The following is a 14601-nucleotide window of genomic DNA, read 5'->3' on the forward strand; positions in this document are numbered from 1 at the left end:
GGCTATACTGCCTGAGCTTCATCAGTCGACATATGAGTCGACTGACGTCATCAGTCGACACATCAGTCGACTGATGAGTTGTTTTACAGATTCTTGATCTGTTTGAGTTGTCTTTCGGGGTCGCCTCGATAACCTGACCCTAGCTTATAATGTTAATGATTTATCTGTACATGTGGGTTGACTTTTGACATAAGTTTAGACATGTACATCGGGATGCGTGCGAGTTTAGATTTGGTGTATGACGTGGGACACTACATGATACTCTATTTATGTTCTGAGATGGGTTGTCTTCTCTTTTATTTGTTTCTGTTCACGTATTAGACTCCGGGTTTGGTACTTAGGGATTTTCAATTTGGGATATAAGGTATATACATGAGGGTTTCCTTGTTTGGATTATTTCGCTCGACGTACCTATGCCCGTGTTGAAACTTCCTAAGTACTAAAGCACATTGTTTATTTTTAGGATAATTGCTTATATATATGTATATGTTTTGTGATAACTGTATTTTTCTTATACAACAAGCCCTCCCCCTTGGGGTTGGTTGTGATGTTGCTCGCTAGCGCTTTGACGCTCGTTGTCCCTCCCCCTTTCAGGTCACGAGCCAGGAGCCCGGAGAGTCGCAGGTTGATGGCGACACACTTTAGTGTTTAGCTGTCTGTTATGTTTATGTTGGAGCTCCACTATAGATTTTGTTAGACATTTGAGAGTATTGTTTTAGAAGTTGTAAAGGCTGTATGCCTTATTTCCTTCTTGTCAGATATTTGGATTTGAGACTTGTTGACCACTCCAGTTTATTTATTCAGACATTGACTATGTATTTTCATTTGTTGGATGATGAGATATTTACTTGATCACTATCATTTCATCAGCCATTCGTGTATTATCTTTTACTTGCTTTTGTACCTACACCTGTTATTGATTCTACTAGATAGATGTTAATTGTGATGGTGAAACTTATTGTTGCACGGTGTGGTGCATAGCAGGTTTGACATTCTTGGTTTCACCTTGGACTGCAGCCTTGAGTGAACCCAGGGGCGTCACAATTCAGTACCCTTTTTTATGTAAAATATCAGCAAAAAGATTCCAAAAGAGATCTAATAGTAACACCAAAGTTAAATAAATTTTAAGATATTGATGGAAAATTTTAGCATGTCAAAATAATTCCATTGAGAAAATTTTTTTCCATGAACAACCTTAAAGTTGTAAATTTGTGAATAAATACCTAATAAGTTCTCAAGAATTTGAAGGCTTTCAAGCGATTAACAGTCCATGGTGCATTTCAACAGAGCCTAGAGTGAAATTCAGAACCTTTTTTAAAGGAATCAACGTATCAAATTACTTTTCCAAATTCATCACTTTTCATGGCTCCTTCATGCTTACTGGCATTGTAGGCTCATACATGAACAATAAATTAGCGATAGTTTAGAGATGATTATCTCAGATATACGTTGTACTGGTTAATAACATTAGTCTTTCGAATTGTTCTTATATTCTCTGCTTCCAATTTTGAAGCTTAACCAGTGGTGTAATGTGGTGCGTTGGGAATTTAGTCTTCCCACTACTTTCATTAGGTAATAGTTATATTTTATCATACCTTTTTTTTTGCACGCTTGAGGTTTATGATGTTTTAGCAGATCTGAATAGGATTCAAAGAACTTTAGAAAAGGGCTATTAAGACAAAACATTTCACTAATAAAGAGACATAAACCCTTTAAAGCTTTAACTGCTTATTTGATCAGACTATGTACCTTGGTTTCATTGACTACCCAAGTCCTTAAGGTTAAGCTTTAGTTATAAAATAAATTCAGTACCTTGAACAACCACCTGAAAGTATGGCTCAATAAATGCCAAATATTCTCGTCAAAAAAGTTAGATTGATGGTGGTGTGTGAGAGGTAGTTTGCATATAAGCAGGTAATATTACAAAGGCAAAATAACCAAATCGTATATTCTAAAGTCCAATGAATAGAATCCATTAGGGATTATTAGAAGTGGTCAAAGCAGTAAATAAAGTCATAACACTCATGTAGACCATAGCACACAATCTGGGAGGATTGCACGAGCAATGCACGTGGTAGAATTTTTAGATTTATTTTAAATTGATAATTTTATTTAGAGAATGTTGTTGTAGAAATTTGTTGAATATAAACGATGGAGCAAATATATTGACGGAAGCTAAAAATTCACAATGTTTGAACAATGAAATTACATTTAGGCCCCGTTTGGCAAAGGATTAAGGAAGAATGGTTAAAGAGAAGGATTAATGTACTTAGCTCATTCAATAATCTAAAGGACTAAATTATTAACCCGTTAAATAAGTTTTATTTTAGCCATTGTGATTAGTTTTAGTATTTGGGAATAACAATAATTTTGATTATTTTCTTTATAATTAGAAGGGTTAACTCTTAATCCTTCTAAATAGGAGTATTAATAAACCCCTCATTTTGAGGGGTTAACTCATTTTAATCCATCTAGAGGGGTTAGCTTAACCCTTCTATATTTTTTATGTTTGACAAATTATGAAGGGTTAACTTATTTTAACCCTTGTATAGATTTTTTGTGTTTAGCGAGTTAAGAAGGGGTTAAGTCTACTTAACCCCTCACTTAACCCTTTGTCAAACGATACCTTAGGGATCAATTGGTCGATAGTACAGTGTGTGCATCCTCAACAATAGAAAACAAACTATGGTATACAAGCCAGAATAGCACATCATTTATTCATTAATGATATACATTACTCTACTAAATAAATATGGAAAACAAGTATTATTCAGACTACAACCAGATTAAAATCATGCAATGATATAGGATGATGATATTCAGATATTTGGATGAGACAAATAATGAATGTGTATTAACAACTATCTTAACTTGAAAGTATAACAATCCTCAGCAGACCAGCAACAATAATAATATCAACTATCTTCCTCAATTGAGAGCACTAGGCCAAAGTTAGAATCACTAAAAGCAAAGAAAGGTAAGTCAATTCTGAAACAAATTGCAAAATAACTAAATATTATCAACTATCCTCCTCAATTTAGAGGGCTAAGCCAAAGTTACAAATGCTAAGTTAGATGTTGGTTTTTAGATTTTTAATTTTTTTTTTTAAATTGTGTAATTTTTATTACATTGTGTTGATTCTTTTTGTTCTGAGTCATGTGTGAATTAAAGTATTATGAGGAGTTTTACATGATACACTCAACAAAACAAACATATTCCAACAAATGGTATCAAAGTGAAATAGGTAAGAAAATTTAAGGTATTAAAGTGTTAAAAGTACATTGAGTATACCAAATTGATAAAAGAGGTAAACTTTAGGGTACCAAATAAAATAAATACCCTTTTTCCATTTCCACACAACGTGAGTACAACTTCATCATATATGATAGGCTTGTGTTACTCCAGCAAGTCTTCATCTAATTTACGGATCAAATAAGGCTTTTAGAAGAAACATTTTAATTTCTACGTGACTTATATCTTTCAGGAAAGTCCCTTCTATACTACTTTCTCAAATACATCAGTCTACCAACCTGATTAAATTTTACTAAAACAATATTAGACCACTGTAACATTGCTCGCAAACTTTACTATTTTCTACTTACATCCTAACATTATTAATATAAATTACATATCAAAATCAGAATACACCCCACTATCCCTCAAAAGCCTCTTCTCCTCCTCCACATAGTTCTTTCCCTTGCTCGCTTGCCCAAGATCCCTCTTCCTCTTCTCCTTCTGTGAAAACAACTTGCTCTTCTCTTTCTTCTCAAATAGATATTATTTACTAAAATACCTTTAACATTTCATTAAAACTCTAGCGTTTGAAGTTATAACTAAGGATACAAATGAAATATTACTAATATACGTGAGCATATCAACAAACAACTTGTATGCATGGGTTCAACTATTTCTAATAAGAAAAAATGTATGATAATAGGGCATAACATCAACGAAAGGTAAGAATCAAGAAAGAGGGGTATAGAAAAAGAAATTTTAAAATTAAAATCAAAGTTAAAAATTTGCAAAAATCATACCTGAAATTTTTTATTGATAATCACCTTCCTGAATTCGTTTCCTTCCTGATGCACTAAAATTTGAGATTTGAAAAATGATGGTAGAGAAGGTGTAATATTTTTTTCTGAAAACTTGATTTGGGGTTGCATCTAAGATGATAAGGATAATAATAACTATCATTATAAATTGATTGCCCATTGATGAAGGTAGAGAGAGTAGGGATACGTTGAAGGATCTGAATAGTAACCGAAGAAGTGGGAGAAGAATGGAAATTTGAGACTTTTGAGTTTCTGATTTCTGTGTACAAACTTGATTATGTTTACAACTATTTCCATGAACAAATGAATGATGAAGAGACTCAATTAAAATTATATTTTATCTACAATACATTTCTTTGTTGTTTTTCTTTGTTGTTTTTCTATATCTGATGAAAGATTCCAGTAAGCAACTTCTTCACCCTTGCATTGATGGGTGCCTGAACACCATCATCGATCCTGTTGACCTTTTTATTTTGATGATGTTTTAATAAATAATTTTCAACTAATATTATTTGTCTAGTATTTGTATTTTTATATTTATTCTAAGCAAACAATGAGTTGAAGGTTGGATGGATTGTGCCATAACGATCATATCAAATGGAGGTTGGCGAAATATCGGTATAAAGCAATGTAATTAAATATATATATATATATATGTATGTATGTATGTTTTGGTTTTATAGTTTTTAAGTTTAAATATGCAACAATTGAATAAAATTAGAAAATACTTTTTTGTTTCATGTTTGTATATGCATGTATATGATTTTATCTTTAACAAGTTTAAATTTAATGAAATCATATCTGTTATTTGAATTTTTGCATAATAATGAGTTTTTGGTTTATAGACTTAACAACTATAGTTTATATCTTTTATCAAGTCTATAAAATTACTTTACAAAGTTTTAAAAGTTTGTTTAAAATATTTTGTCAAAAACATGTCTTGTTTAGTTTTCATATTTTGAACCTTTTTGCAAAATGAAGAGATTTCTCATTTAGGATGCGCAATTCCAAAATTACTTTTTGTAACATGTTTATTATCATGTTTACAATCATTTTCTAAAGTTTTATATTTTATAGAATTTATTTACTATTTTTAAAAGAGGTTTAAAGATCAGATTTACTATTCATTACAGGCTGATATTATGTTATCAGTCGACTGATGAAAGTCTTCAGTCGACTGATGAAAACGCCTGAAATCATCAAAAGTTTGTGTCTCTTGTTCAGTCGACTGATCAGTCGGCTGACGAGGTCATCGGTCGACTAACAAGTTCATCAGTCGACTGATGAGATGTTTGCTGACTCTAACGGTGAGCTTATCAGTCGACTGATGAAAAATATCAATCTACTGACAGCCTCTAACGACTAGTTTTTCTAGCTTTGTCCTGTTTTAATTTTTTTGATCTTTTTGCTTTATTTTCTTGTGTTTTGGGGTGTCTATAAATACCCCTCATACCTCGGGCCTAAAACCAACTAAAAAAAGTTTTAAAAAGTTTTTACAAGTTTGTTTAAGGGTTTTAAATTTTTGTTTCAAGTTTCGGTTTGTGAAGAAAGTTTCATAAGAGCAAGAAGAGATTATACATTCCTTGTTTGGGCTTCAACTTCATCTCTTCTACTCTTGTTCTATAGAGAAGTTTTTCTTAAACTCAATTCTAACAGTTTATATGTTTGAACTTAATTTCCATAAGCTAGAATTCAATGGAGTTTAGATTTGTTTTTTATTATACTCATTGTTCACGCACAACCTATTGAGCTTATTGTATTTGCATACATAGTATAATTTGGGGTTGTAGGATTGTGACTTTAAATGTGGGCTTAATTGAGTTCTCATCTTGTTTAGAGAACAAATTATTTGTTGTTGAGCTTTCATTTGTGAGGTTACATTGTATTGCACACGTACACCAAGAGGAGTGTAGATGTGAGAGACGTGGTCAGTCCTAAGAGAAATGGTGTCGGTAATAAAACCTAGTAAGATGTAGTAATTCCGAGCACTTGAGGGAGATACGTGAGAGGCCAACACTTGAGGTGGTATTTGTGTAGTTACAAGTGTGAGTTGTAAATGTTTGTCGGTGAGCGTAGAAAACCGATTGTGAGGTGTAAATATTTTCGAGTGAGCGTTGAAAACTCGATTATGATAGTGGATTTCTCTCCGGGAGTGGGGAGCAGAGATATAGGACGGAAGGTCCGAACTCAATGATCATTTGCTTGTGTTTGAGTTTATCTTTTGTGCATTATCACTCTTGTTAGTTTATTATTTATTTTACCATTGTGTTAGTTTATATATCCTTACATATATTTCACTATATATCTCATAGCTAGGATATTGCTATTTATTTATATTTCTCTTTCTTTCTCATAACATATTGTATATCTATCTTGCAAAGATATTTGTTAATAAGTTTTAATTGGCATTAAATTGGATTAGATTAGTGTAAACCTTACTCACCCCCCCCCCTTCTCTCTAGGGTTCTTTTCTAGTGGCTTTAGGGTCTAACAGATCCTGCATGCAAAGCCTCCCCCCCCCCCCTTCTCTCTAGGGTTCTTTTCTAGTGGCTTTAGGGTCTAACAGATCCTGCATGCAAAGCTCCGATCAATGCCATGACCTGCAATCTCATAAGTTTTTTAAAGAAATCAGAGGTTAAAACTAAAATAGATAGGCATTGTCCTACATTTTTTTACTTTATACACCAACTTACCAATTAAATTATTCATTAATTTGGAGCCAATGAGAGTTGAAAAACCTAATCGTAAATTTTTTGAGAGAAGGTCAATTATAAGATTCATTAGTTGGAATTTTTTTGATAAATAATTAATCGGAAGTTTAAGGGGTTAAGTATGGGAACTTCTCAAAACCTTAGTTTTAATCTTCAAATAGCCTCACTTCTCAAATTATTCATCTCTGGTTTAGACTATAAAATTTTTTTCAAGAATGAGCATGTAATTTAACTTACGTTATGAAGTAAAAAAAGATGAAATTATTCAGATACAACACACATAAAACCGTGTAATCTTTCCTCACTTACAGATCCTAAAAATTTCCCCAAAGTACCCAAAAATCACATGAGATTAAATCAAGCGACAAAATAAAGTCGACTAATATTTATCATGATGGATCAGGAGAAGGTAGAATTATATAAATCTGACATGTACTATATCGAAATTACTCATCATTTGTAGTTCCTGAAAGGAAAAAATATTAGAAGCAAGTGAAATAACAATTTTCTCTAAAGATTGTATACTATCTACTTTTCTTCATCATATGCTTAGAGTATTTATAGCTACAAATGAAGACTATCAGAATTCATTACTAATAAAAAAGCGACTCTTGGATATCATTCCAAAATAACTAAATGATACATAAAGACTAATAACAAAATGTAACTCCTATTGCATTTAGTATGTATTATTAGACATTAAAGCTGTGCAAACATTCAAGCTTGTAGTGGGTTTTGCATGCTAATCCACGTCCATAATAACATGCTTTGGGTTATAACAAATGTATCATTCAAAGTTATAGTATAGTTTATAAAATGTATCATAGTATAGTTACATACAGATATATTAAAATATATTTTAGTATACATTCTTCTTTTATGTATAATACACTGTAGACATAAAATTTAGTATAATATAGATATATCAAACTATGGTAATTATTTATATCATACATTAATTTTAAGTGTACATATTTATTTGATTATAATTAATATCAAACTATGGTAATTATTTATATCATACATTAATTTTAAGTGTACATATTTATTTGATTATAATTATAATTATAGTATAATGTATAATAATATCATACATTAATTTTAAGTGTACATATTTATTTGATTATAATTATAATTATAGTATAATGTATAATGTAATATAGATATAAAGTTCATTAATTATTAATACCTAAACTTCAGTATAAAGTTTTTATACTATAGTTCAAAATTATATATTTAACTATACTAAATATAAGATTGGATGTTATGTGAAAAATTTGAAAGGATATAGTTTATGTGTGTATGCATGTAGATACACTTACTGTCCTTTTATTGGGATCTTCAGTGAATCATAGAGAATAAGTAGCACAAAATTTTATATGAAACACATCAACATTAGAACTATACATCCTAAAGAAAATGATACGTAACAAAGTTCTTTTAGCATTAAAGGATAGACTCGGTGACTATTGCACACAAAGAGTCTCTCTCTTTATGGAATTGTCTTTTTTTCCCTAAATACTTTTGTCTCAATTTACCCCAAATATATAAGATGAATAAGAAACAAAGAGATGTGGATAAGAAATGAGTTTCTCCAATTACGACAACACACACAACACTAAAACTTCAATTTAGATAATATAAATGCATTTATCCATACAGAAGTACTAAAAAATGTGAATGGATGGAACTTATGTCCCAACTTCATCATGAGCTCCTCCGACACCCTCCTTCTCCATCGAAACCTTCATCACCACCTCCAAATCCACATCCCCTTCCTCGATCGAACTACTTGCCACTACTTTATTTGTCAGACCCACCATCTTCATCGAATCAACCACAATTGCCCATCGAACCCAGCTCCTCCACCTCCTCTGACATCGTCTCCGACCCCTACTGCCGAAATTGCCAAGCTCGCTACATCCACCTTCATCAAATTCACCTCACCGCTAATACCAAGCTTGTCTCAATGCAAAAGCAAGTATTCTAGTATTCGAACTCCCCGTTTTCCTTCAATTTCCTTGCATTAGCAAAGCAAAGAAGAGTAGCATAGGGGGAAAAAGTAGAACTCGGACACTTTGATCATTTGATTTGACCTAGTATTTATTATGTGAAGAGTGATAAAGGGGGGACCTGTGAAGGAGACTATATATGGAGTGAAATGAAACAACTGGAAGTTGGAGGGGTTCGTGATAATTTGTTAGAGGTATCAAGAGGAGCTCACTTGTCAAAGGTGTTAATACACGAAAAGAAGCTTTCCAAACTGCTAGTTTTCTTCTTTATGTAATGTTTCCATTAGAGGGACATCAAATTTTCACACATTAGAAAATCTAAGTTTTGTGGGGACTACTTAAGGTAGAATCAGAGAGAAGTGTGAACTATTTTCTATCTTGGTTTGTGTCTCTCAAGCACTATAAACTATTAAAGTCTAAATAAAACGTTTCATCTATGCCTTTACATATGCACACATAAACACCAAGTTATTGTTAACAAGTCGATTAGATAACGATTAATTTATTAATTTAATTAGAGTTACATAATTAATTATTTCAATTTTTTTAAAACCACTCTAGATGAGATATAAACGTTATTTGCAGCTGATAAGCACTAAAAATTATTGTTTAATTATAATCTTATACTATTAAAAATCTAATGTTTAATATAAATTTGTACTATTATAATCTAATCGGAGTTGTATTATTACATAAATAATAATTCCTACAGTATATTAAAACATCATACACTTGATAATCTAATACTATTATGATAATTGATTTAATTATTATATTAGATTTAATTTATTTAATAATCTAAAGAATAGTTAAACTATAATATAAACCTCTAATTAATGTGATTTAATAAGATTGGGAGTTATGATAATAGAGTAAATTGGTTAATTTCATGAAAGATGAAGGGCATTGTTGGGGAAATAAAAGTTTTTCTAGTACTCTCTCGGAGATTGATTTGTCTGCATCTTGGAAGTTACTAATAGTAGCCTAACTCACTCTTGTGCTTGTGTATTTTAGAAAATGTTACAGTAGCTCCAATAGTCTTACGCTATCTTCATTTATATACTCTTAAGGCATAATTTCTACAATTTCACTCCAGCTTCTTCGTCTCTGCAAGGGTGAAATCATGTAGTGTTTGAAACAAGAGGGTAGTATTGTCTTGTCTGAGAGATTTTGATGTGGAATTGTGGATGTTGATACTGATGCAGGCCAAACCCACAATTTCAACGCCCGACATTGGTATTAGTGGAGGGTTTCCTTTAATGGCAAAAAGGGATCTAAACAGGAAATTACTTGGTTTTTTTCTAGATTAAGTAACAAAAGTTTGTTCACGTTCTTTAGAATTTTGGCATCTTCTTGCAATTGCCAAGGTCATTCCACTGAGATGAAATCATACAAAATAATAATGATGTCGGTTCCGCTCTTTGCAACTTCAACTTTACAGTAGGAAAAATAAACGCTCAAGCTGATTACTTTACAATAACTATAGCCATCAGTACACGGTCTAACTACAGCAATTGAAACTGCATGCAATAACGGAAAACAACACCCCTGCCCAAGATTTTAATTTTAATTAATTAAATACGGCAGTTAAAAATAATATTTACCTTTTATGAAACATTCCCCATAATTAGAGAGGTTTTTTTATAGTCACAATTTACATTACAAAGAGGCCATATCATATACCACATTTGGCTTAAAGAATTTCTTCCGAAAGGTAATGTGCCATGATGAAAGTCTTAAGCTTGCTTTCAAATCTTTCAGTAAATATTTTAACTGTAATCAATAATTTTCGAGATGCAAATTCTCCTCAGGAGGTCTCATACTTAAGCAAATCTGTACTTCACCAAATCTGTAGAATATAGCCCTGCATCATACGAAAGTACTAGGTTTAGAATCAAAAGTTGAATTCTCTACAAGGTACGTAATGAATGCAAGTATTCTGTATTCATGAACTACTAAAGACCAAAGTTGAAGAACACTAACTGAATGAATAAACAACTGTTAAAAGAGTAGTTCACCAATAAATAAACCAAAGGGAGAAAAAACTTCCAAGTTTCTTCAGTTTCAAACACTTACTAACCCAAAACTGCTAAGTCAATTCCAAAACCAAAACATCGTCATTCAATTTACTCTAATCCCCCTCATAATGGGCCATTAAAGACTTTTTTGAATTTTCTTCTCCAGTCCCCCATCAACGTAATTATGCAATAACACATATTTAATTGAGCATTTGTGGTCATTAATTCACAAAGATAAATGAACATTCAGCAACAGTCACATGGAATATATAAAGACAACTAAAGCCAAAGGGCCAGGTTGGTTCATTAGTTTCCTTGAATTTCTACATTCACCAGCTATTGCCTTTTTCACCTTCATCTCTCCCAATCAAGAAAGATGTATGGAAAACTAGCCAGACTCAATTTCCCTCCTATTCTTCTGATATCCTTCTTCTTCCTCCATTCTATGGCAACTGGCATCAATATCTCACTTCGTTGTGCAGACCTAAACCCGCAGATATCTAACAGCTCCAAAGGATTCAAGAAAGGAGAAATTGCACAAGGAAACAGTATTGATCCAGAGCTTGCAAGTGCAGAGAAACAACCAAAGATTATAACAGTGAGGAAGAATGGAAAAGGGGATTTCAGGACGCTAAGAGAAGCAATCAATAGCATCCCATCAGGAAATAAAAAGCGCACGATCTTGAGGATCGGGCCAGGAGTATATAAAGAGAAAGTGACCGTTGATAGATTAAAACCCTACATCACTTTCTACGGTGAACCAGATCAAATGCCAAGGATAACATTTGATGCCACGGCATCTCAATATGGGACTATAAATAGTGCTACAGTCGCAGTGGAGTCTGATTACTTCGTTGCAAGCAATATAATCTTTGAGGTAATTCGACCTTCAACTTAATAGTTAATAGTAATTTGGATTTCCATTTATTTTTGGGTTAATTGCGGATAAACCCTGTACTGCCACACAATTGCATATAGACTCTCTGCACTATTTGCTCAAGTGTGGATAAGTCCCTGAGTGAAGTTTCCTCGTCTCTTAAAAGGCGTAAAAAATTCCACTCAGGACGGTATATCCACACATATTGAACTACATGGAACCAATTCACAATTGGGTGCAATTGCTCTGTAGTACAAGGTGTCCATCCGCAATTAACCCTATCTTTTTGCTTTCTTAATTCGTTTTGATGTATATAGAACTCTTCTCCAAAGCCAATTCTTGGCATGCAAGGATCCCAGGCCGTAGCAATGAGGATATCTGGGGACAAGGCAGCCTTCTACAACTGCAGGTTCTATGGGCATCAGGATACTCTCTGTGATGATAAAGGACTGCATTTCTTCAAGGATTGCTACATCAGGGGAACAGTAGATTTTATATTTGGCGATGGCAGATCCATATATTCGGTGATATTTTCATTGCCTCTTAAGCAAAAATTTAATATTATGAAGTTGTACAAAATTCAATCAAGCAACCAATTACCAAACATGATGCAGTAAGTGCTAACAGCTTCTACCAGATAACTTACATGGTTGACAAAGCTAAGAAAGCAGTTAACCTGATTAATTAAAAATCTTATGTGGCAGTTATCCACTGTTGTAGGTCTATTTTAGGTAGTAGATCCAACTAGCCATTTAATAATTTCTTGCGGGATCTAATAGTGACTTTCCGCTTCTGAAATTAAACTTTATTCATATTTTGTCATCTAGCAGTTTCAAACCAACTCCTATTTGAAGAGAACACTCAGCACAAGGTTAGATTAAATTATGTTCATATGATACAGGAGTTCAGGATTAAGTGTTTTCCATTCTCTGTGTACCAAATTCTAGTAGTGTTTGCAGCCTTTTATAAATGAATAGTTATTAGATGTGTTTTGGGGGATAAGAATTGTCTCTAATACTAAACAATGTAATCATCGAAAACCCTTGTTCCCCATCACTATGAGGTGAGATATAGAGCATGAAAAAATTCGAGAAAAAATAATGCAGGAAATAGATTAGGAGATTGCCAATTAACCTGAGATTAACCCTAAGCTGACTGATGACAAATTCACAGCTAAGAAAACTATGAAAAAGTGATAAACAGACATAAACCTTCTGGGCAGCTGGACCTTTTTTTTTTAAATCCTGGAGCTAACCTCTTCAACTAAGGAGCATGTAATGAGACTACTTCCAAGAAAAATTATGCACATCCACTTGTAAACTAGTTTGGAGAAAATCTACAGAACCCACAGTTTTCTGGGTTTTGTTAATGTTTCATCTTTGTAACTTAATGTGTTGAAATTTTTACATCAATATTTTACTGCTAAATAATATAGTTCCTGCAAATAATACAGCCTAAATATCTCAACCTCCAGTAATAACGTAATATTACATACTGTTCACCAACTAGTATTACTGTCAATCGTAAGCAAATTTAATTTTTCCATAGAATTGCAAGTTAGTGTCAATTGCGGATGGGGTCACGGCGATAACAGCACAAGGAAGGTATAGCACCTCGGACAACAGTGCGTTTGTTTTCCTCAACTGCAACATTACAGGAACAGGGAATGCATTCCTAGGCAGAGCATGGAAGGAAAACTCAAGGGTTGTCTTTGCTTACACTTATATGGGCAATCTCATTAATCCCAGAGGATGGGACGATAAAGGCTACTCAAACCGTCAAGGGTAAATATTTATTAATTATCTTTATATGTCGAGAGTATGTATACCTAAGTTATCTCAATATTTTGCAGAAGTGTGTTCTATGGTGAATACAAATCTCAAGGTCCAGGTGCAGCAACAAAACATCGAGTGAAATTCACGAAGTTGTTAACGGATGAGCAGGCAAAACCATTTGTGAGCATGAACTTCATCCAGGCTTCACAATGGCTTAAGCCACCACCAAAGTTAGTGGATTGATTCAAGATGAACTTTTAATATGAGCTTTCTCAACTAAGTTGGTCCTGAATAGAAAGTGAAAAGGGATATGAGATTCTCTCACAACCCTTGATTCACCCAGATTATGTAATTTTAAAATCTTCATTTGCATTAAGAACGCTGCACCCTGAGATGATTTTTAATCTTTCTAAGGTTTTGGTGCTCATGCTCGCCTGGAGGTGGTTTCTCAAAAAAATAATTTCCTAATACAATATTTGTCCTAAATCTTTACAAAATCATGATAGTAATGCTTATTCTATCATCATTTCATATCTTATCAAATTTTTTAGAAGATGAGAAAGAACAGACCTTAAAGAAGTTAGTGCGATAAATTTTATCTTAGAGATAGTGTTGCTTCTGGGAACCTGCTACTGCTCTAGGAGGCTAATATCTTGTGGAAGTTTAACAAGTAGACGCCAATTTGTGCTTCAGTGCTATATCTATATCTAGAAACCGAAGACGTAAAATATGCAGATAACATGTTGGATGCTCCAGTTGATCAAACGTTACCAATGTTCTTAATTCATAAAACTTGGAAATCATTATGAAACATCACCCACTACAACATGTTTTAGAAGCATGACGAAAGCACTAATATAACTTGAGCAGTGACACATTTCTTGTACCCTTAGTTACAAGTTTCTGTATAAGCAGAGATTATCCGAGCACAAAACTATACTTGTATCGACCATGAAGATTAATATTCCACTATTTAGTTAACTATGTCACTGATTTATAAAATCAGAAGCATGCTTCAAGTTATGAGGTGGTGGCTCATTTAGCAAAATGAGCTACCAATAGATAGAGTGATGAGACCCACATCTTTTGATATGACAAATAAGGTGGGTCTCATCACATGCCTATCTCTTGGTAGCTCATTTTGTAAAATAAATCA

General features: G+C 33.0%; 2 protein-coding genes across 2 annotated transcripts in view; one reads left to right on the forward strand and one right to left on the reverse strand.

Moving 5' to 3' along the window:
- The window catches only part of LOC109850812 (hydroxyethylthiazole kinase), a 6805-nt gene continuing 2535 nt past the window's right edge, over positions 10332-14601 (reverse strand). Inside the window, 1 exon segment of the mRNA XM_020420878.1 lies at positions 10332-10639. The gene's annotated coding sequence lies outside the window, so the exon portion shown is untranslated.
- LOC109850799 (putative pectinesterase 63) lies at positions 10646-13851 on the forward strand. Its single transcript, XM_020420870.1, has 4 exons — positions 10646-11670; positions 11988-12194; positions 13219-13454; positions 13523-13851. Exons 1-4 carry the CDS (start codon positions 11170-11172, stop codon positions 13686-13688), a joined length of 1110 nt encoding a protein of 369 aa, XP_020276459.1. The 5' UTR covers positions 10646-11169; the 3' UTR covers positions 13689-13851.

This window comes from Asparagus officinalis, chromosome 1 (assembly GCF_001876935.1).
Source record: "Asparagus officinalis chromosome 1, Aspof.V1, whole genome shotgun sequence".
NCBI classification, from domain to species: Eukaryota; Viridiplantae; Streptophyta; class Magnoliopsida; order Asparagales; family Asparagaceae; genus Asparagus; species Asparagus officinalis.

Excerpts from the sequence above, each read along its gene's own strand:
- LOC109850799 (XM_020420870.1), top strand. The coding sequence starts at position 11,170 with ATGTATGGAAAACTAGCCAGACTCAATTTCCCTCCTATTCTTCTGATA. Across the intron at positions 11,671-11,987 it reads CAAGCAATATAATCTTTGAG|AACTCTTCTCCAAAGCCAAT; the intron begins GTAATTCGACCT and ends TGATGTATATAG. Across the intron at positions 12,195-13,218 it reads ATGGCAGATCCATATATTCG|AATTGCAAGTTAGTGTCAAT; the intron begins GTGATATTTTCA and ends ATTTTTCCATAG.